This window comes from Salvelinus sp. IW2-2015, linkage group LG28 (assembly GCF_002910315.2).
Source record: "Salvelinus sp. IW2-2015 linkage group LG28, ASM291031v2, whole genome shotgun sequence".
Taxonomy (NCBI): domain Eukaryota; kingdom Metazoa; phylum Chordata; class Actinopteri; order Salmoniformes; family Salmonidae; genus Salvelinus; species Salvelinus sp. IW2-2015.
The window spans coordinates 17,747,876-17,770,874 of record NC_036868.1 but is presented as its reverse complement, the minus strand read 5'-3'; the positions used below and the strand labels follow the sequence as shown (position 1 = coordinate 17,770,874).

The window sequence follows — 22,999 nt, the reverse complement described above, 5'->3', positions numbered from 1 at the left end:
GGCTGTTCAGTCACACCGTTGCTGACAGGTGTATAAAATAGAGCATGCAGCCATGCAATCTCCATAGACAAACATTGGCAGTAGAATGGACTTTCAACGTGGCACTGTCACAGGATGCCACCTTTCCAACAAGTCAGTTCGTCAAATTTCTGCCCTGCAAGAGCTGCCTCAGTCAATGGTAAGTGCTGTTATTGTGAAGTGGAAACGTCTAGGAGCAACAACAGCTCAGCCCAGAAGTGGTTGGGAACACAAGCTCACAGAACCGGACCACTTATTGCTAAAGTGGATAATGCGTAAAAATTGTCTGTCCTCGGTTGCAACACTCACTACCGATTTCCAAACTGAGACCTTACTGTGCATGGAAGCAAAGTCAGCAAAATAACTGTTCGTCGGGAGCTTCATGAAATGGGTTTCCATGGCAGAGCAGCTGCACACAAGCCTATGATCCCCATGCGCAATGCCAAGTGTCGGCTGGAGTAGTGTAAAGCTCGCCACCATTGGACTCTGGAGCAGTGGAAACGTGTTCTCCAGAGTGATGAATCATGCTTCACCATCTGGCAGTCCAATGGACGAATCTGGGTTTGGCGGATGCCAGGAGAATGCTACCTGCACCAATGCATAGTACCAACTAAAGTTTGGTGGAGGCGGAATAATGGTCCGGGGCTGTTTTTCATGGTTCGGGCTAGGCCCCTTAGTTCCTGTAAAGGGACATCGTAATGCTACAGCATACAATGACAATCTAGACGATTATGTGCTTACAACTTTGTGGCAACAGTTTAGGGAAGGCTCTTTTCTGTTTAAGCATGACAATGCCCCTGTGCACAAAGCGAGGTCCATACAGAAATGGTTTGTCGAGATCAGTGTGGAATAACTTGACTGGCCTGCACAGAGCCCTGACCGGAACCCCATCGAATACCTTTTGGGATGAATCGCCCAACCTCACTAATTCTCTTGTGGCTGAATGGAAGCAAGTCCCTGCAGCAATGACTTTCGATGAGCAGGTGTCCACATACTTTTGGTCATGTAGTGTAGCGCCTCTTCAATTGACTCATTCACTTCTCAGGTGGTAGCCTGGCGCTGAAACATTAGGATAGGCTGGTAGTAATAATAATTTCACATCACAAACCAACTGGCCAAATCATGACTAAAACGCATTGAAATAACTCACCTTACTGTGCATATTGTCGCATGCAATGTGCATCTTTTTTTCAAATTTAAGTTGCATATAGTCGGTCTAGTAAACATAGCTTTAGCCTAGGCTACTGTGAAGTTATATTACTGCCTATCCCAAAAGCTGTTGATGTTACATTCATAATAATTAATGTAGCTTACTAAAGTATGCCTCATTAACTCATATTAGCCTTTAAATCACTACCATTAATTATCAAAGCAACAAACTTTGGGGCTTCGTTATAAATAAAAGCATAAATGATATCTTCTCCGAATATTTGCCCCATTTACAGTCATGGAAATTATATGGACAACACGTTTAAGGAAGGCTTTTTAGGACACAACCCGATTCTGGCGATAATCATATCGGGGAGCACACATTTTAATGTCAATCAGGCTATCCCAAAACATTCAACGCGCAATGCGAAGGTCCCTGAGAAAACCTTACGCTATGCACAGCCTTGTTCAAAAAAAATTATAATGTGATAAACAAATACAATTTTGCCTACGCATAAACTTGGCTACATCAATAAATTGTATGCGTCGCATAAAGCGCAGTAAGTTATTATTAAGTGGCACATGATCGTTTTCTGTATAGGCCCATCTATAAACTGCCAACAGAGGGTGTCTTGGAGTTTTTCAATAAACAACAGTGGCGCTGCTATTCACAGACCTTGCTTATCTACAAAAAAATACAGTATCAGGTTCGCAACCACAGGCTATTGCATCTGCTTATTCGCCGACAAATAATAATAATTATGCCTAATTGCCCTGAAATTTATGAAATTAATGCCCAGCATCATTTCATTCAGAAAATTGCGTTTGACATCCTTAGCGAAATTCAACAGATTTGGTAATTGTAGGCTAGTCTACACTTGTTTCTACATGCATTTGAACCATTTAATGCTACTGACAGAGGGAACTCTTACCACTTGAGCGCCGGACAATGTTCTCCAAAAAAGTGTTCTGAGGTGCCACCAAACCTCTTTTTCCCCCATGCATTCTGTGGTCAGGAGGTGTCGTTCAGGGCTTCAAGCTTTATGAAAGCTGGTCGCAAAAGTGAAATAGTCTAGATAAGTAGGTGTCTGTGGGATGAAGAAGCTCATGGTAACAGTGCACCGAGGCTGGTTTGATGTAGATTCTTTATCACAGCGCTATAGCAGCTCCGCAGGCTACGAGCTTGTCCTGGTGCGCCTGCGCTCTCGATGTTTCACCGCAAACCCGATGGCATTGAATCTCAGATGGTCAATGCAACGATCTCAAGCAACGGTGAGTTGTGTTTGAGATCCAAACTGTTAGAGAACTTTGYCGACATTTTCAACCTATCTGGAAGTAAGCTATAGCTCAATGGGTTCTTAAACAATTCAAGCAACACTGTCCATTTTCTTGCATGAGATTACATTTACCAACAAATAGGCTGGCTACACTCTTAGAAAAGAAAGATGCTAAATAGAACCACATAGGGTTCTTCGGTTTTTCCCCATAGGGGAACCCTTTTCAGAGAGGTCTATTTAGAGTTCTTCATAGAATCCCTCCTCAACTGGATGTCTAGGTCTTAATTGAAAGGAAAAAATCTAAAACCAACAGACAGTAAGCCCTCCGTGGAATGAGTTTGATACGCCTGACCTAAATCATCTAAACTGGAACAACCATCTCAGTAACGTGTGCAATAAGTCCAACTACTAACAGATAGGATAAGTATTAGAATTATAAATGTATGTTATTTATCTTCCTGTAGCATAATCAAACAATCAATGTACATGCAAAAACACAGATATTGAAACAAACAATTCTGAAAATCAACCAGCAATAGAGCATTCTGGGAAATAGGATAATGATGGGATTGGTTTTAATGTTTAACAGTCCCTCCAGGATTTTGCGGGATTTTCTGTGATATTTGCAGGCAAAAGAGCTTGATTTTGCTACAGCAATTCCGCCATTTTGCATGGCAAATGCAATGATTTTATCAAATTTGTCTCGAAAATGTGCTGATGAGAGAAAGTTTGTTGACGTGTGGCTTGATTAAACCATATCATGTGGTAAATGTGTGGTGATTGGTTGAAATTGTACTGCGGTGATGAGTATATCGCGGAATCCTGGAGGGACTGGTTTTACTCTACACACAGTAAAAACGACACAATCACACTCAACCCTGGTCATTAACACCAACACTGGGATTATTTTACACCACTGAGTGTTAAGTTAACTTAATGTATGAATCAACACTAGAAATTGTACACTGAAAAATCAACACAAGGTAAAATTGGCCAATTTGCTGTGTAGAATACACGTACAAGACACATGCGCCAAATACAACAAGTGTAGACCTTACCGTGAAATGCTTACTTACAAGCCCTTAACCAACAGTGCAATTCAAGAAGAGTTAAGAAAATACTTACCATATAAACTAAAGTAAAAAATAATTAAAAGTAACACAATAAAATAACAATAACGAGGCTATATACAGGGGATACCGGGACCGAGTAAATGTGCGGGGGTACAGGTTAGTCAAGGTAATTTGTAGGTAGGGGTGAAGTGACTATGCATAGATAATAAACAGCGAGTAGCAGCAGTGTACAAAACAAATGGAGGTGGGGAGGGGTGTCAGTGTAAATAGTCCGGTGGCCATTTGATTAATTGTTCTGCAGTCTTATGGCTTGGGGGTACAAGCTGTTAATGAGCCTTTTGGTCCTAGACTTGGCACTCCGGTACTGCTTGCTGTGTGGTAGCAGAGACAACAGTCTATGACTTGGGTGAGTGAAGTCTATCACAATTTTTCGGGCTTTCCTCTGACACTGCCTATTATATAGGTCTTGGATGGCAGGAAGCTTGGCCCCAGTGATGTACTGGGCCGTACGCACTACCCTCTGTAACGCCTTACGGTCAGATGCCGAGCAGTTGCCATACCAGGCAGTGATGCAACCGGGCAGGATGCTCTCGATGGTGCAGCTGTAGAACTGCAGCTGGGAACCCATGCCAAATTTTTTTATTCTCCTGAGGGGGAAAGGTGTTGTCGTGCTCTCTACATGACTGTCTTGGTGTGTTTGGACCATGATAGTTTGTTGGTGATGTGAACACCAAGGAACTTGAAACTCTCAACCCGCTCAACTACAACCCAGTCGATGTTAATGGGCGCCTGTTCGGCCCGCCTTTTCCTGTAGTCCACGATCAGCTCCTTTGTCTTGCTCACATTGAGGGAGAGGTTGTTGTCATGCCACCACACTGCCAGGTCTCTGAACTCCTCCCTATAGGCTGTCTCATCTTTGTCGGTGATCAGGCCTACCACTATTGTGTTATCAGCAAACTTAATAATGGTGTTGGAGTCATGTTTGGCCACGCACTTGTGGGTGAACAAGGAGTACAGGAGGGGACTAAGTACACACCCCTGAGACCCCAGTGTTGAGGATCAGCGTGGCATAAATGTTGTTGCCTACCCTTACCACCTGGGGGCGGCCCGTCAGGAAGTCTAGGATCCAGTTGCAGAGGGAGGTGTTTAGTCCCAGGATCCTTAGCTTAGTGATGAGCTTCATGGGCACTATGGTGTTGAACGTTGAGCTGTAGTCAATGAACAGCATTCTCACATAGGTGTTCCTTTGGTCCAGGTGGGAAAGGGCAGTGTGGAGTGCGATTGAGATTCCGTCATCTGTGGATCTGTTGGGGCGGTATGTGAATTGGAGTGGGTCTAGGGTTTCCAGGATGATGGTGTTGATGTGAGCCATGACCAGCCTTTCAAAGCACTTTATGGCTACGGGGCGGTAATCATTTAGGCAGGTTACCTTCGCTTCCTTGGGCACAGGGACTATGGTGGTCTGCTTGAAACATGTAGCTATTACAAACTCGGTCAGGGAGAGGTTGAAAATGTCAGTGAAGACACTTGCCAGTTGATCCACGCATGCTTTGAGTACACGTCCTGGTAATGCATCTGGCCCTACGGCTTTGTGAATGTTGACCTGTTTAAAGGTCTTGCTCACATCGGCTATCGAGAGCATTATCACACAGTCGCCCAGAACAGCTGGTGCTCTCGTGCATGCTTCAGTGTTGCTTGCCTCAAAGCGAGCATAAAATGCATTTAGCTTGCCTGGTTGGTTCACACCACGGGGCAGCTCGCATCTGGGTTTCCCTTGGTAGTCCGTAATAGTTTTCGAGCACTGCCACATCCGACGAGTGTCAGAGCCGCTGTAGTAGGATTGAATCTTAATCCTGTATTGATGCTTTGCTTGTTTGATGGTTCGTCTGAGGGCATAGCGGGATTTCTTATAAGCGTCCGGATTAGTGTCCTGCTCCTTGAAAGCGGCAGCTCTAGCCTTTAGCTCAATGTGGATGTTGCCTGTAATCCACGGCTTCTGGTTGGGATATGTACATATGGTCACTGTTGGGACGACGTTGTCGATGCACTTATTGATAAAGCCGATGACTAAGGTGGTATACTCCTCAATGTCATTGGATGAATCCCGGAACATATTCCAGTCTGTGCTAGCAAAACAGTCCTGTTGCGTAGCATCTGCTTCATCTGACCACTTCCATATTGAGCGAGTCACTGGTACTTTCTGCTTTAGTTTTTGCAAGAATCAGGTTAGAATTATGGTCAGATTTGCCAAATGGAGGGGGGTAGAGAGCTTTGTATGCATCTCTGTGTGTGGAGTAAAGGTGGTCTAGAGTTGTTTTTCCTCTGGTTGCACATGTGACATGCTGGTAGAAATGAGGTAAAACTGATTTAAGTTTGCCTGCATTAAAGTCCCCGGCCACTAGGAGCGGCACTTTTGGATGAGCATTTTCTTGTTTGCTTATGGCTTTATAGAGTTGGTTGAGTGCGGTCTTACCAGACGTAGCTTCTCTTTTCTGCCGGTACATGGAAAATCCCGCCTGCTCTATATTATCCGTGTCGTCGTTCAGCCACAACTCTGTGAAACATATGATATTACAGTTTTTAATGTCCCGTTGGAAGGATAAATTTGATCATAGGTCAACGATTATATTTTCCAATGATTGCACTTTGGCCAATAGAATGGCTGGCAGTGGGAGTTTACTCACTCGCCTACGAATTCTCAGAAGGCAGCCCGACCTCTGCCCCCTTTTTCTCCATTTTATCTTCATGCAAATGACGGGGATTTGGGCCTGTTCCCGGGAAAGCAGTATATCCTTCTTGTCAGACTCGTTAAATGAAAATCTTCTTCCAGTTCAAGTTGAGTAATCGCTGTTCTGATGTCCAGAAGTTATTTTCGGTCATAAGAGACAGTAGCAGCAACATTATGTACAAAATAAGTTAAAGAATAAGTTACAAACAACGCAAAAAAACTAACAAAATAGCACAGTTGGTTAGGAACATGTGAAACGTCAGCCATCCTCTTCGGTGCCATTTCACTCATACTCCCTTCTATTCTCCTAAAATCACAGAAAATGCTCATTTAAAAGACAGCAAATCATGGCAAACACATCAACTAAGTCATTACCGTATATGTAATATGATTAAGAGAATACCAGATAGTAGAGGAAGAGGAACTCTGGAGCTCTGTCAGAGTGACCATCGGCTTCTTGGTCACCTCCCAGACCAAGGCCCTTTTTGGCCGGGTGGCCAGCTCAAGGAAGAGTCTTGGTGGTTCCATTTAGGAATGATGGAAGCCACTGTGTTCTTGGGGACCTTCAATGCTGCAGACATTTTTTGGTGTTCCCCAGATCTGTGCCTCGACACAATCCTGTCTCGGAGCTCTACAGACAATTCCTTCGACCTCATGACTTGGATTTTGCTCTGACATGCATTGTCAACTGCTGCACCTTATATACACAGGTTTGTGCCCTTCAAAAACATATCCAATCAATTGAATTTACCACAGGTGGACTCCAATCAAGTTGTAGAAACACCTCAAGGATGATCAATGGAAACAAGATGTACTTGAGCTCAATTTCAAGTCTCATAGCAAAGGGTCTGAATACTTATGTAAAGAAGGTATCTGTTCTTAATTTTTAATAAATGTGCAAAAATGTATAAAAACCTATTTTTGCTTTGTCATTATGGGGTATTGTGTGTAGATTGAGGATGATAATTATTTATTTAGTCCATTTTAGAATAAGGTTGTAACATAACTCAAATCAAATTTTATTTGTCACATACACATGGTTAGCAGATGTTAATGCAAGTGTAGCGAAATGCTTGTGCTTCTAGTTCCGACCATGCAGTAATATCTAACAAGGAATCTAACAATTTCACAACAACTACCTTATACACACAAGTGTAAAGGAATGAATAAGAATATGTACATAAAAATATATATGGATGAGCGATGGCCGAACGGCAAGAAGCAGTAGATGGTATAGAGTACAGTATATACATATGAGATGAGTAGTGTAGGGTATGTAAACATTATATATAGTGGCATAGTTTAAAGTGACTAGTGATACATTTATTACATCCAATGTTTAATTATTAAAGTGGCTAGAGATTGAGTCAGTATGTTGGCAGCAGCCACTCAATATTAGTGATGGCTGTTTAACAGTCTGATGGCCTTGAGATATAAGCTGTTTTTCAGTCTCTCGGTCCCAGCTTTGATGCACCTGTACTGACCTCGCCTTCTGGATGATAGCGGGGTGAACAGGCAGTGGCTCGGGTGGTTGTTGTCCTTGATGATCTTTTTGGCCTTCCTGTGACATCGGGTGGTGTAGGTGTCCTGGAGAGCAGGTAGTTTGCCCCCGGTGATGCGTTGTGCAGACCTCACTACCCTCTGGAGAGCCTTACGGTTGTGGGCAGAGCTGTGTTCCTTTATCTCTAACAAAATGTGGTAAAAGTCAAGGCGTCTGAATACTTTCCGAATGCACTGTATATTCCCATATAGGTACGGTTTTAAACATGCTCACACCTATCTTTTTAAATGTATCAGATTACTCAAATTCAAATTTAAAGTTTAAACACTGAGGTAAACATTAATGCTCAGGCACTATTTAAAATAAAGAAAAAAAATACAATGAAAAAGCTTATTCAGATGTAGAACACTTGCCTTCCAAAGAATCCTTCTTGCCACCCAAAGAATCATCAAAGAAGGGTTCTTCAGATGAAAATGGTTATTGGTAGAAACCTACAGAGGTGTGGACTCGAGTCACATGACTTGGACTCGAGTCACAAATATGATGACATGCAACTCGACTTTGACTTTAACACCAATGACTCGTGACTTAACTTGGACTTGACTCGAACTGACTTGATACACTCCCCAAACCCAAATATTAAAAATGATGCTATTAAAAAAGTGTGTAGCGCATCAACTCTTCATTTAACAGATTACAGTTTGAATCGGACAGCAGCCAATAAAATGTGCCAGATGAGAAAAAATTGCGCGTGGCAGTGCAGAGGAACGTCGGCGGGTAAATTCAGATGGAGCCCTTGGAAAGATGAAACCCCAAATTATTCTTTTCGGATATAAAGACTATGATGTATCAACAAAAAACTGACTGCAACTTGCAAAACATGAGGGAAGAAAATGACAGACGGATGCGCAACAACTTCCAACTTTGTTGCTGCACAAAGAATTGTAAGTCGTGGCTAATATAGCCGACAGCTATATCATTCATAACTTTGCTAGTGTAGCATGTTGGCTAACGTAATGTTAAATCAATGAGCCTCCACACAGTCAGTCAGTGCGGGAACATGATCATTGCACCCAAGATTGAGCTACAACTGGCTAGGCAGTTGGTAGCCTAAATCCTGCCTGATGTTACTGCTGTTCCTAAAGCCATTGACATATGTTAGCCTACTGTAACCACACACACAGTGTGTGTGTGTGTGTGTGTGTGTGTGTGTGTGTGTGTGTGTGTGTGTGTGTGTGTGTGTTAAGGTTGGGCGATTGTGTACAAGCCTACATTGCCCAATTGCACCCCATAGTGATCCTCGATAGTCGATCGCTATTGGGGGTCTTTCTTATGGCTACCCATGTATTTCCATGGAAATATAAAGTTTATTTGGAAAGTAATATATATTTTTAAAAGCATTCATGATTTGTGTAAATGTAATATACTAACTATTACTCTTGTTAAAAATATGAAATGGTATTACAGTTGAAGTCGGAAGTTTACATACACCTTCGCCAAATACATTTAAACTCAGTTTTTCACAATTCTTGACATTTAATCCAAGTAAATATTCCCTGTTTTAGGTCAGTTAGGAACACCACTTTTATTTTAAGAATGTGAAATGTCAGAATAATAGTAGATAGAATGATTTATTTCAGCTTTTATTTCTTTCATCACATTCCTAGTGGGTCAGAAATTTACATACACTCAATTAGTAATTGGTAGCATATCCTTTAAATTGTTTATCTTGGGTCAAATGTTTCAGGTAGCCTTCCACAAGCTTCCCACAATAAGTTGGGTGAATTTTGGCCCATTCCTCCTGACAGAGCTGGTGTAACTGAGTCAGGTTTGATGGCCTCCTTGCTCGCACACATTTTTTCAGTTCTGCCCACAAATCTTCTATAGGATTGAGGTCAGGGCTTTGTGATGGCCACTCCAATACCTTGACTTTGTTGTCCTTAAGCCATTTTGCCACAACTTTGGAAGTATGCTTGGGGTCATTGTCCATTCGGAAGACCAATTTGCGACAAGCTTAACTTCCTGACTGATGTCTTGAGATGTTGCTTCAATATATCCACATAATTTTCCTACCTCATGATGCCATCTATTTTGTGAAGTGCACCAGTCCCTCCTGCTGCAGAGCACCCCCACAACATGATGCTGCCATCCCCTTGCTTCATGGTTGGGATGGTGTTCTTCAGCTTGCAAGCCACCTCCCTTTTCCTCCAAACATAACAATGATCATTATGGCCAAACAGTTCTATTTTTGTTTCATCAGACCTGAGGACATTTCTCCAAAAAGTATGATCTTTGTCCCCATGTGCAGTTGCAAACCGTAGTCTGGCTTTTTTATGGAGGTTTTGGAGCAGTGGCTTCTTCCTTGCTGAGCGGCCTTTCAGGTTATGTTGATGTAGGACTCGTTTTTACTGTGGATATAGATACTTTTGTACCTGTTTCCTCCAGCATCTTCACAAGGTCCTTTGCTGTTGTTCTGGGATTGATTTTCACTTTTCGCACCAAAGTACGTTCCTCTCTAGGAGGCAGAATGCGTCTCCTTCCTGAGCGGTATGACGGCTGCGTGGTCCCATGGTTATTATACTTGCGTACTATTGTTTGTACAGATGAACGTGATACCTTCAGGCATTTGGAAATTGCACCCAAGGATGAACCAGACTTGTGGAGGTTTACAATTTTTTATCTGAGGTCTTGGCTGATTTCTTTTGATGTTAACCAAAGAGGCACTGAGTTTGAAGGTAGGCCTTGAAATACACCCACAGGTACAGATTGATGTATCAGAAGCTACTAAAGCCATGACATAATTTTCTGGAATTTTCCAAGCTGTTTAAAGGCACAGTCAACTTAGTGTATGTAAACTTCTGACCCACTTGAATTGTGATACAATGAATTATAAGTGAAATAATCTGTCTGTAAACAATTGTTAGAAAAATGTATTGTGTCATGCACAACTATAGTTCGTTAACAAGACATTTGTGGAGTGGTTGAAAAACTAGTTTTAATGACTCCAACCTAAGTGTATGTAAACTTCCGACTTCAAATGTACATTTGGTGAAGAGCACATTATGACTTGTTTAGGACTCAAAACTCAAAGTTTAGGACTTGAGACTTGACTTGAGACTTGACTGGGACTTGCCTGTCTTGACTTGGGACTTGAGTGCTAAGACTTGAGACTTACTTGTGACTTGTAAAACAATGACTTGGTCCCATCTCTGGAAACCTATCCCTCCACAAATAACCCTTTTGGAAGCCTTTTTTCTAACCATGTAGCCTAGGCTACAGTACAGTGGTTCGTCCTTGAAAAGTTGCAGTGTGCTGCGGCACAGCTTGCATGATGCCTGAGAATTCTATGGCACATTATTTAAGTGTCAACCACTGGTACCATTAATACTAGTTAGTGCTAGTTTGACCACCAGAGGACATCTTTGAGAAGCATTTAATAGCCTTCAATAGTGGCTGTACTAGAGAATTGAAAACCTTTTTTGTAAGAACAGTATATGGGACTAATTTGAAGAAATCTTGCTTAATTATTTTGATTAATATTATGGTGTTTCTATTCCAATAAAAATGAAAAACCCTCTGGGTTTCCTTTAGGATGGAATGTAAAATATGGTGCTGTACAACGTGACGGTCGTGAGTAGGCTACAGTACTGGGCTATTTAGCTAAAGAATCCCTGTGTCGTGCAGGCACGCGGGAGACCGGGGTTCAATTTTCCCGGCGGGGAGGAAGGAGTAGGCTGTCCTAGTAAATAAGAATTTGTTCTTAACTGACTTGCCTAGTTAAATAAAGATTACACTAAGAGCATAACATTTCTACACCATAATTGTAGTCTAACCAATACCCAAACGGAGATTCAGTGAAAATAAAAATCTCATTGATTTATCAAGACCAGTCCCCATGCTTGTCTCAGAGCAGCGCGAAACGGTGCTAAAATAGTTGTAGGCTATTGCTTCAAATCCTAATGCTTCGAACTTCAATATGCTCTTTAAATAAATAAGACCTACACCACTTTTAACAGCACATTACTCAACACTAGTGAGACTCATGTCGCCTACGGTATGCCTACAGTATATCAAAAAATATGACGTGATTCTCTACCAATAATTACATATAGAGGATTGGTGGATTCTAAATAAAAACCAAAAGCTTCCTCACGGGTCTCCCAGTGGCGGCCGACATGGGTATCGAACCTGCATCTGTAGCAACGCATTTTGCACTGCGGGAACACCCATCCACTCCGGAGCCCCCTTCCACAAAGTATCAAAATACAGAGAGGTGTTGGTAAAGGTATATTGTCCTGCTAATAGCCTATAATTGGCTATTATAATACTGTAAATGGTGTCCAGGTCAGGATAACCAAAACATTTCTTTATTACAGACTATCAGAAAGAATGTTGGTACTTATTTATTTTGATCCAAAGCCATGAATGAGTGAGTCACTCAGCTTTATGTAGGTGCAGGCTATGTGACTGTGCCATCAACTTGATAATATATAACAATATTTTAGAGGTTATTTTGTTTTGTTTTTAAAGAAAGTGAGCGATGGTAATCTGAATAAAGGCCAAAATAATATTTGTAAGGGCCAAAACATTTATTTCTGTTTTTAGAGGGGGAGAAACACTGGGCCAATTGTGCACCGCACGCATATAAAGGCCAAAATATAGCCCTGCTAATAGCCATAATGGCTCTGTCCAACGTGACCGTGTGTGTTTGAAAGAGTATTTTCCAGTAAGCAACAATTTGTTTACCTTCATTCGACAACTTTGTTCCAATATTTATGAAATTCAGTGATATTTATTCCCATAGTAATTCGTTATGAATCCATAACTAAATAAACATTGGCATTTTGAAAGAGTATTTTTATCATTATTCTATTAATGAAAGCATAAAGATGCTGATGAAGAAATACAGTACTGTACAGTATATACATTTACATTTGGATAATAAAGCATTTAGAAGATATAAGCCACCTGCATTTGTTTATTAGGCTATAGCAGAACAGCATAAAGGTCCGGATGGCCCTTGCTTTGCCTGGTGAGCAGTTAATAAAGTTCTGTTGTCAGAAGAGGAATGGAAATGTCAGGGTGAACCTACGGGTGAACCCGCCGGGTATGTTGACTCTGCCTGTCGGAGGTGGCGTTTCAGAGCTCACAGATGTGCCTGGCATGGATTGTGACTCCATCTCGTTCCTCGCCGTCAACGCGCCATTCTCCGCCTGACTCTCCGCCAATGCCGCATGGCTCTGGACTAATGCATCAGCTGTCGCCTGTATCTCTGCCCTCAGATAATGTTTATATTTCTACTGGTCTGCCTTCAATGACTCGATCTCGGTCTTCAAAGTTTGAATCTGATCCATGTGCACCTTCATCAGATGAGCAGAATGGTACCGCCCTGAGCCCCCATCGATTACAGTGGCCTATGAACAGGTAGGCTACAGTAGGCGACAATACTGTAAAGTTGGCCTAATAATGCTAAAAATAATGCTTAAATAAATTGACTGCTGGTCTTTACTGTATGCTGCACATTTTTACATTGTATTCCATTTCCAGCGAGACTATTGAATGAAGATGAGCGATTGGCAAAGGCCATCTATAATCTGCTGGCATCACGGCACAACATCAACATCGCTCTAATCACAGTCAGAAGACAGTAGAAGAAACTTGTGTGGACTTATGGAAAGACTCGGTAAGACACATTTTTTTTATATATATATATTTTTTCGAACATTAACCATGTGTGTTCGCTTGTTTTGTACCGTTCTGTAGTTTTGACCCGATGATTTGTCTGACAAACCAAGAACTTTGCGTCCTGCAGGCCCAGGCATAGATCAAAGCTGGTGAGACATTCAATGACGTCATCTTCACAGACGAATCAACCGTGGCCCTTGAGCAATTTGCTCAAAATTGCTACAGAAAAAAAGGAAGATGGTCAAGCAAGCCGAGTCCCAAGCATCTGCTCAAAATCCATGTGTGGGGGGCAATTTCTCGCCAGGGACCAGGCCCATATTTTTGATGGTAAGTTGGCTATTTACAAATCAAAAAGGTACATAAAATGTTGTAGCCTACACTGCAAGGACTGCTATGTGTTCCACAATAATTCACTATTGCCTCCTTTTTCAGGTATCATGGCTCGAGATTTCTTTGAGGAAGAAATCATCAAGAGATATGCTGGGCCCCATGTCAGAGCGGTGATTCTGGGACCACATTGTTTCTTTCAAGGTAGGATTATAGCAATATTTTGTTATGTTTAGGCCTATGTACGTGTATATTTCTAGTATTGTACCTAATGTTGGCTGTTAGGCTAAATGTATTTTTTTCTTCTCCAAATGCAGACAATGACCCAAAACAGCTCCTGTCGCTGGCAAATAAACTTGAAGAGCAGTAGATGGTAGGCTTAATCTACACCTACTCCTCCAGGAGTAACAGGAGAAAAGAAGTGTTAACACTTTACATTGGTGTCCTTATTACTGTGTAACTACTCATTTAATTACATTGTAATAAGTATTGTAATTACTCATTATTAAACTCTAGCCACAACCCTAACCCTAGCTTCATGTCCATATCCTGGTTCAACTGTAACCTTAGTCTCAACCACTCCTCTAAACCTAGCTTCATGTTCACATCCCGGTTCAACCCTAATCCTAGCCTAAACCACAACCCTAGCTTCATGTCCACATCCCAGTTCCACCCTTATCCTAGCGTCAACCACAACCCTAACACTAGCTTCATGTCAACATCCAGTTCAACCCTAACTTTAGCCTCAACCGCAAGTCTAACCCTAGCTTCATGTCCACATTCCGGTTCAAGCCTTACCCTAGCATCAAACCTAACCCTAATCCTAACCCGAAGTAACCTTACAGTGTAATTACCCGCTGTAATGTTAGTGTAACCAACCATGGATTATAGGCTAGGCTGTTTCAAATTACAGGATTTTTATGAAACGTTCACCAAGTGTGTGTGAGGAGAGAGAGTGTGAAACACATTTATTGTGTATTTCAAGCTTTATGCCAATAGTGAAATGTCTTGGACTAAAGAGCACTTTCAATGGAGATTCTACATTCAGAATCCTTTTTACATTTTAGCAGAGGCTCTTATCCTGAGCAGCTTGCAGGAGCAATTAGGGTTAAGTGCCTTGCTCAAGGACACATCAACAGATGTTTCACCTAGTCAGCTCAGGGATTTGAACCAGCAACCTTTCTGTTACTGACCCAATGCTCTTACCCACTAGGCTACCTTTCACTTTCAGTCCAGAACTAGGCTTAATCTGTGTCCAGTAAACCACCCCTATACTGTATGTCTGTTCACACTGGACACTAGAGAGACTAACTCAAAATTCCTGATTTTGAAAATGTGCAAGCCTTTGCTGATGCAAATGCTTAGTTAATCAGGTCCTACATTACCTCAACTCCTTAACCAGTGTTCTTAAATGGCCTTCAGTATCAAGGTCAGGAAGTCATGTCCATTGTATGGTGTTCAGTGCCTTATGTGTTTTCACTGGATACCACATTGTCATACAGCATCTCCTAGATATCCCCTTGTATTTTGTATGTTTCTTCCGAACAGCATGCAAAACAGCGCCTTGGCTGGTTGCCTATCCAACAGCAAGCAAGACCTACCGTCCCTGGTCATCACTAAGCAACTTAGCTGATGTTTTGCGTAATGACTCCTCACCTCGACAATTTATACTCTTATGAGTGTCATTTGCCTAGTTCCTCACATTGCTCTTGCCTTATCTCCAATGTCCTTAGTGCTCTGCACATTACGGTTAGGAGTAAAGAAGAAAGCATATCATAGACATCTGTGGCTTTTTATAAGAACTGAGGAACATGCCTTCCAGAACATTTCATGTGTTAGGTTTTAGACACTTTTTGGTCCTTAGTGCATGTCTGACACTGCCTTTCATGTAGTTGTGCCTTTGCCTGATACTGTAATCCAAGCCTTAACCTTTTACTGCAGTGGTCTAAATCAGGGTCAGTGTTTCTATGTAGTCTTAAACAAACCTACTTTGAAACAAAAGTATATACCTCACACACATGGTTATGGGCTTTAAAAAAAGAAAACAAATGTACCATGTCAGATATGTAATGTAACAGTTGAAATGTATTACATTTTGAGTTTGCATCCCAATATTACACTTTATATACATCACAGAAGAATTATAACAAAACTGTTTGACATAGAAACACTGGATTTAACAGTTAAAAAAAAAAAAAAGTTTATTAAATATGGAATTATGTAAATAATGAATTACATTCCACCCATTTGACTGCAATAATGGGCTATGTAACAGACATGGTGGCTACAATAGCAATAACTTGAACTTTCATTGTTACTGTAAACTATATGAAACTTCATGTCTCAATTTTCAACCTGGACTCGGAGGTAGACGTAACATAGTAAATATAATTCTGGGATACTCCAATTAGTATATGTTTCGTATGGTATGTATTCATTTGTGCATGTCCATCATCCATTTATGATATGTTACGAATTGCAATTCGTACAATATGTTAAGAATTGAAATTCATACAATATGTTACGAATTCCAATTTGTTGTGGCTAACGTTAGCTGGGTGGCTAACGTTATCTGAGCTAGGAGTTAGGGTTAGGGTTTGGGGAAGTGTTAGCTAAAAAGTAGTAAGTAGTTGCTAATGAGATAAAGTTGTCCGTGATGAGATTCGCATATGCAACATTTGGGTTGCTAGATGTTCGCATTATACGCCTACCCATCCACCCTGACCAACCACCCTACTTTTGTTTTTCCCTTAAGTAACCATATCAAACATAACATACTACATGGAGTGTCTCAGATTTATGTACAGAATATTACGAAATGCTCTGAGACCAGGTTGGGCCCTGCGATAAACTAGTCTCCTGTCCAAAGGGAGTACTTGTACATCAAGCTGCCTCTCGCTACATAAACAGGAGATAGGCTCCTACCCTATGAGCCGTTCTCTCTCGCACAAGCCAAGGCTCATGCAAGGCTATACTTACTGTTTTGATTGATTGTATTACTATTTATTGATTGCACTTCATATTTAAAATGTGTATTCTGTAGGGCTCATTTGAAAAAGAGACATGGATCTCAATATGATTCTCTGTTGAAATAAAGGTTAAATAAATAAATTTCAATTTAGTTGTTTTTCAAATCCCTGATTGCCTCTTTAAGGTACTTTATAAAGAGATAATGCTTAAAAAACCTTTTTATGGAATGGTTTTCCTTGCGCACTAGTACAGATCATAACAATCAAAGTTCTGCCATGTGAATGTGATGCATTTGTTTCATTGTTAACATATTTTTTGGGTGGACCACCTACAGATGGCTTCAATTGAATTGCCTGATGTGAATGTAAAGTAACAAACGAATTGTTTAAATGAGAATTCAGACAATATCTTCCAATGCACCTGTCTCGATCACAGGTCAAAAATATACGTATTTTGCCTCCATCTAGTGGGGGAAGAAAAGTGTTGGCAGGAATGGACATACAGTATATATAACAATTGTATTTTTTTGTATATACAACATTGTTTTAACCAACAATGTATTTAATTAGGAAATAGGATTTTGGGTGTGTGCGTTAAAAATGTTGTCATGCAGGAGAGACTATAAGGACACAGCTGACGCTTAAACCGAATAGCCAAAGCCTAAAGCGGACCCTTGCCTTAACACATTCTGAAATAAAATATTGGTTTAAGCGACAGGCGGGCCCTTATAGCCTTTTCCCTGTCATGGACGAGAGCAGCAGAGTGATAACAACCAGCCCAAACCGGCAAGACCGGCTGCCCTGCAACCACACACCTCACCTTTAAAGCCTACCTGGCCAGGTGAGAACCAACGACGTCACGCGTCCCGTCCTCAGGACAGGTCGCGCGTCACCTTGACTAGGGTTGTATCATGGAATGAGGAAAAGGAGATCACACCATCTGGACAGAATACTTTTAGATATTCACTCTCATCGATAACAACTATCAGTAATGTGAAAAGTAGACATAATAAATTGACCGCGAATTTGAGAGAAACAGTTGTAAGTCAGGTCCAGTTTCAGAATGTACCGCCAGTGCGCGAGTCTGGTGGAACGACACCGGTCAGAGCTGAGTTTCGCATTGCTGTTGTCAGGCTATGCGCTCTACCTGATTCTTGGCGCATGGGTCTTCTCCGCCGTGGAGCTTCCATATGAGCAACGGCTGCGCGAACAACTGGAGACCGCCCGGCAAAAGTTTCTCTGGGACAACGCGTGCGTGTCTGACGAACGGCTCGAGGAGCTTCTGACCCGCGCGCTGCATGCTAATAACTACGGCGTGTCGGTGCTCGGTAACGCTAGCGAAAACAACTGGGACTTCATCTCCTCTCTGTTCTTTACCAGCACAGTTCTAACCACCACAGGTAGGTTTAGGTGGGTTGGTCAGTGTCATTTTAACCTTTGCTAAAATGTAGTTATTTAAAGTTTGTTTCATCTTCTCAAGATGGGTATCACAAAGCAGGATCACTACTAGATAACTGTGAAAACATTAAGATGAATTGAATAAGCCTGCAGCTTATGGGTTGTTTGAAGTGTCAGGTCAATGTACCCCTTCCATGCATAAGTAGGGATGCTGAGGGTGCTGCAGCACCTCCTGAAAAATCAGAATAATATATATATATATTTTTTCTTCTTCACAAAAGTAGTGCACTGGGCCTTTACTAGTCCTGTATTAGTGGACTGATATGTCTGTAGCACAGGCAAAGAAGTTTTAAACCCTCACCAACTAAAGTGCATGCCAATTTAAAGGCTTCCTATGAATAAGAAAATACACTCTAAATGTAATCAACAGCATCATGCACCTTATTTCTCTGAGGGTGAACTAATGGCAAAATTCAATATCTCTAATTCTGCAACAAAAAAAACTATATTTTCAGTGCAAGTGGATAAATCTGAAGTGGCCTGTACCTGAGCAGGGCTGTCAGCCTCCAGGATAGGTATTGCATTTAAAAAGGTGTGTGTGCATGTTGTTGCAGGCTATGGTCACACTGTACCACTGTCAGATGGAGGAAAGGCATTCTGTGTGTTCTACTCTCTCCTCGGAATCCCCGTCACGCTCCTCTTCCTCTCCGCCCTGGTACAAAGAATTATGGTCCTGGTGACACGCTGGCCTGTGGCGTACCTTCACCTGCGATGGGGCGTGTCCAAACCAAAGTTTGCCGCTGTCCATGCGGCATGTCTATCCGTTGTTGCAGCACTGCTCCTCTTCCTCCTACCAGCGGTAGTGTTCTGCAGGCTGGAGCCTCTATGGAGCTACCTGGAGTCCCTCTACTTCTGCTTCATCTCGCTTACTACAATTGGCCTAGGAGACTATGTACCTGGAGAGACTCACAATACCGTTCCCAACTCTCACCGCACGCTATATAAGCTGGCTATTACACGTAAGTTACTATAACACAACCATAACCTAACCATAGCAAAGCCGTGAACCTCAGCCCTCACTGCTATTTACCTTGTCAAAGATACTAATGAAAAAGCAAGATAGATCGCCTGCCCTACTGCCATGCAACAATAGATTCCATAGATAAGAAATATAATCTGTTCAATGCAGTTTGATGTCACCTTAAGTGTAAACAGTGTATAAAAACAGTGCACACTGTTTCATGATTGATTCTCAATTTCGGAGGTTCTATACTTCAGGTCCCAACAATGGATTTTTAGTAGATGTAAATTGGCAATCTAGCACCTAAATGCAGAATCCTTGGTGTAATACATGAAGGTGGTGACGGTCACGTGATTCTGGCTTTGGCGCATGTGCTGGCTTTGGCGAATGTGCAGTTTTTTTGCGAGGGGATGGGGTAGCTGCACTACCACTGTTATAACCAGCCCTACTATTCATGATGCAACACTGACCATAACCCCAAAGTACAGTGCACTACAGTCTTTAGCCATGTCCTATAAGTTATTTTTCGAAATGGAAACACCACTCAGTGGTGGAAAAAGTACCCAATTGTCATACTTGAGTAAAAGTAAATATACCTTAATAGAAAATGACTCAAGTAAAAGTGAAAGTCACCCAGTAAATTACTACTTGAGTAAAAGTATTTGGTTTTAAATATAATTAAATATTAAAAGTCAATATAATTGCTAAAATATACTTAAGAATCAAAAGTAAAAGTATAAATTATTTCACATTCCTTATATTAATTTACAGATAGCCAGGGGCACATCCCCACACTCAGACATAATTTACAAACCAAGCATTTGTGTTTAGTAGGGATGACCAGGGATGTTCTCTTGATAAGTGTGTGAATTAGACCATTTTCCTGTCCTGCTAAGCATTCGAAATGTAAAGAGTACTTTTGGGTGTCAGGGAAAATGTATGAAGTAAAATGTACATTATTTTCGTTAGGAATGTAGTGAAGTAAAAGTAGTCAAAAATATAAATAGTAAAGTAAATTACAGATACCCCAAAAAACAACATAGGTAGTATGTTAAAGTATTTTTACTTTACACCACTGGCTCCACTGTAGTACCTCCGATGCAATAATTGATTTAACAACATTTTGACAGCAAGCTCTCTTCATCAGGGTATCATGAGTTATAATAACCATAAACTAACCATAATAACTAGGGCGGTCAAACGCTAAACATTTTTATCAAGTTATTTCTAGGATTTGCTGTGATTTATCATGATTAATCATAAATTATGAATTTGCTTAAATTAAGCAGAAATTAAGATTTTTCATCATTAAAAAAAATATATTGATGACTTGATTTGGTCTAAGGTAATGGTTAGCAAAATTAGATAAATTGAAAAAAGCAGACTTTCTTTAACGTCAAAGTGAACTTGTTTTTAGAATGCATTGCTGTTTTTAGCTGTATAGATTGGGTATTTGGGATGTTGTCAGTGTATTTTGAAGGGTTTCAGACAAGGCGATTAATCACGCTAAAACATTTTTGGGCACTAAAATTACAAAAAGTTAACCCGAGTTAACGTATTAACTCTGACAGCCCTAATAATAACACAATCATAACCCCGACCACACGCTATAGTCTAGCCATCACTTGTAAGTTACTATAACCATAACAGAACCACCAATGAATTACTATATCAGGTTCATGTGTGATTAATCTTATTCTCCCCCGTTTCTCGTCACTCTCCCTCTGTGTTAGTGTATCTGTTGCTGGGCTTGGTGTGTCTGTTGGTGGTGGTGGAGACGTGTTGTGAGCTGCCACAGCTGAAGAGCTTCAGGAGGAGATTCTACAGAGAAAATAATGCTCCAGAGTCAGAGACCAGAGACCAGGAGGAGTTTAGCAGCACAGAACATGATCAAATGACTGATCACCTAACTGATCAGCTGACCTTCTCCTCAGTGTCCGCCCAGGCCGCCTCCCTCCGCCAGGACAACACACCCTGGCAATAGCATAAAATAGATACTTCACTGTGTATTGATGTTAATGGAAATGTGTCTTCTGCCTTATGCCCCTCCTCCCTCACACACACACACGCACACACACACACGTTGAGATGCAGCCGCAGTGCAGCACCCCTGAAAGGAGAGCCATTGTGGGGGGTTAAAATGTCTTGCTCAAGGGATGGTATATAGGATCAGAAACCAGCAGCCTTCCATCTGCCAGTTCAGTTCCATTCCCATTTTTCTGTCGCCTGGTCCGGGGTTTGAACCAGCAACCTCCCAGCTGTTGGGCACGTTATTTTTGCATCGCCTAGTGCTTTGGTTGGGCGGAGTTTGCACATTTTAAAGTAGACCATTCCATTGGTCCTAAAGTGAAATCTCCACCAACTAGACAATGCAAAACGAGCTCATCCATAATATGTGTGTGTGTGTGTGTGTGTGTGTTGGGGGGGGGGGGGGGGGGGGGGGGGGTGTTGTATGCCACTGTCTTGTATGTGGAGGGTGAGCAGGTTGGTGTTGGGTGCTCCACACTTCCTCATTCAAACAAATTAGCTATACAGTTTGAATGAGAGATGTGTGGCTAACCAGTGTGTTGTGGGATTGGCGATTACTCTAGACCAGTATCTCCCAATAAATTCAGGGAGCTGTCATTTCATGGGAGATAGTCTCCCACAGCTAAATAATGCAATTCAGTAAAGGTATAGCTTGAGTGGTGGTGGCGTTGATGGTACTGCCAGGGAGGGAGAAACATCAGTCAGACAGACAGGCCCGGAGTTTTGCATCAGGCACCTCTGTGTCTGAAGTTCACAGCTACTCCTCTGTAGGTAGGCTGGAACATCCACCACCGAATGTGTAGCACCTACCTGGGTAATGCTTTGGCAGATATAAGAGCCTGAGAGACTACCACACCTCAGCAGTAATCAGTAACAGTGTCCTACAAGTCAAGCCTCTGTCATCTCCTCACACCACAGTCCACATCCTTCCAGAAACAGGAGCAGGTGGAATAAAAAGCTGGTGCCTTGTTGATCAGGTGTTGATGCATTATTCAAATTAGATTAGCCAACTAAGTCAAGTAAACAGACTTGCCATCGTCAGTCCTGCAATTCCACAAGTCACCACCAGATATTTTTGCTTAACCCCCAACTCATCAAAAAAAAAAAAAAAGTATTTCAAAAAATAAAAAAATATATAAAAACACGTTACAATTGCAAGAAAGAGCTCTATGCCAAGGCTTCCTCACAGGTGAAAAGTGATTGCACGTTTTGAAACCATGCAGCCTCCCGGGGGAGGGTTGGGGTGTGAGCCGGGTGCCCTGTTCAAAGCGGCTGGCGAAGTCTGCACAAAACAAAGTGTCGTATGTAAAGCACGTGGAGAAGGGGGAGACCAAGGTTGGTTGTCACCGTGCTTATAGAGAGCAATGGTAATGGTGTTTTTTTGTAGGCACTAACTCCGCCAAGGCTCGTTGGCCAAGCCTATGGGGAAATTAATTCGGCCTCAGAAATTGTAGCCCAAATAAATGCTTCACATTGTTCAAGTAACACACATCTCAACATCAACTGTTCAACGGAGACTGTGTGAATCAGGCCTTCATGGTCGAATTGCTGCAAAGAAACCACTACTGAAGGACACCAATGATAAGAAGAGACTTGCTTGGGCCAAGAAATACCGGTGGAATTTCCGGTGGAAATGTGTCCTTTGGTATGGAGACCAAATTGGAGATTTTTGGTTCCAACCGCCCTGTCTTTGTGAGTGCGGTGTGGGTGAATGGAGGATCTCTGCTTGTATATTTCCCACCGTAAAGCATGGAGGAGGAGGTGTTTAGGTGTGGGGGTGCTTTGCTGGTGACACTGTCTGTGATTTATTTAGAATTCAAGGCAC

The 22,999-nt window shown here is 41.8% G+C and overlaps 2 protein-coding genes across 2 annotated transcripts in view; one reads left to right on the top strand and one right to left on the bottom strand.

Annotated features, from left to right (window-relative positions):
• kcnh5a (potassium voltage-gated channel, subfamily H (eag-related), member 5a) overlaps positions 1–2,285 on the bottom strand; it is a 139,721-nt gene extending 137,436 nt beyond the window's left edge. The window contains exon 1 of the mRNA XM_023973544.1: positions 2,100–2,285. Coding sequence (XP_023829312.1) covers positions 2,100–2,172 — 73 coding nt within the window. The 5' untranslated portion in view covers positions 2,173–2,285. The remainder of the gene's footprint in view (positions 1–2,099) is intronic.
• A 15,311-nt stretch (positions 2,286–17,596) lies between these two features.
• LOC111954159 (potassium channel subfamily K member 1) lies at positions 17,597–22,145 on the top strand. The gene is made up of 3 exons (XM_023973668.2): positions 17,597–18,127; positions 18,740–19,144; positions 20,880–22,145. Exons 1-3 carry the CDS (start codon positions 17,791–17,793, stop codon positions 21,128–21,130), a joined length of 993 nt encoding a protein of 330 aa, XP_023829436.1. The 5' UTR covers positions 17,597–17,790; the 3' UTR covers positions 21,131–22,145.
• The last annotated feature ends 854 nt before the right edge of the window (positions 22,146–22,999 follow it).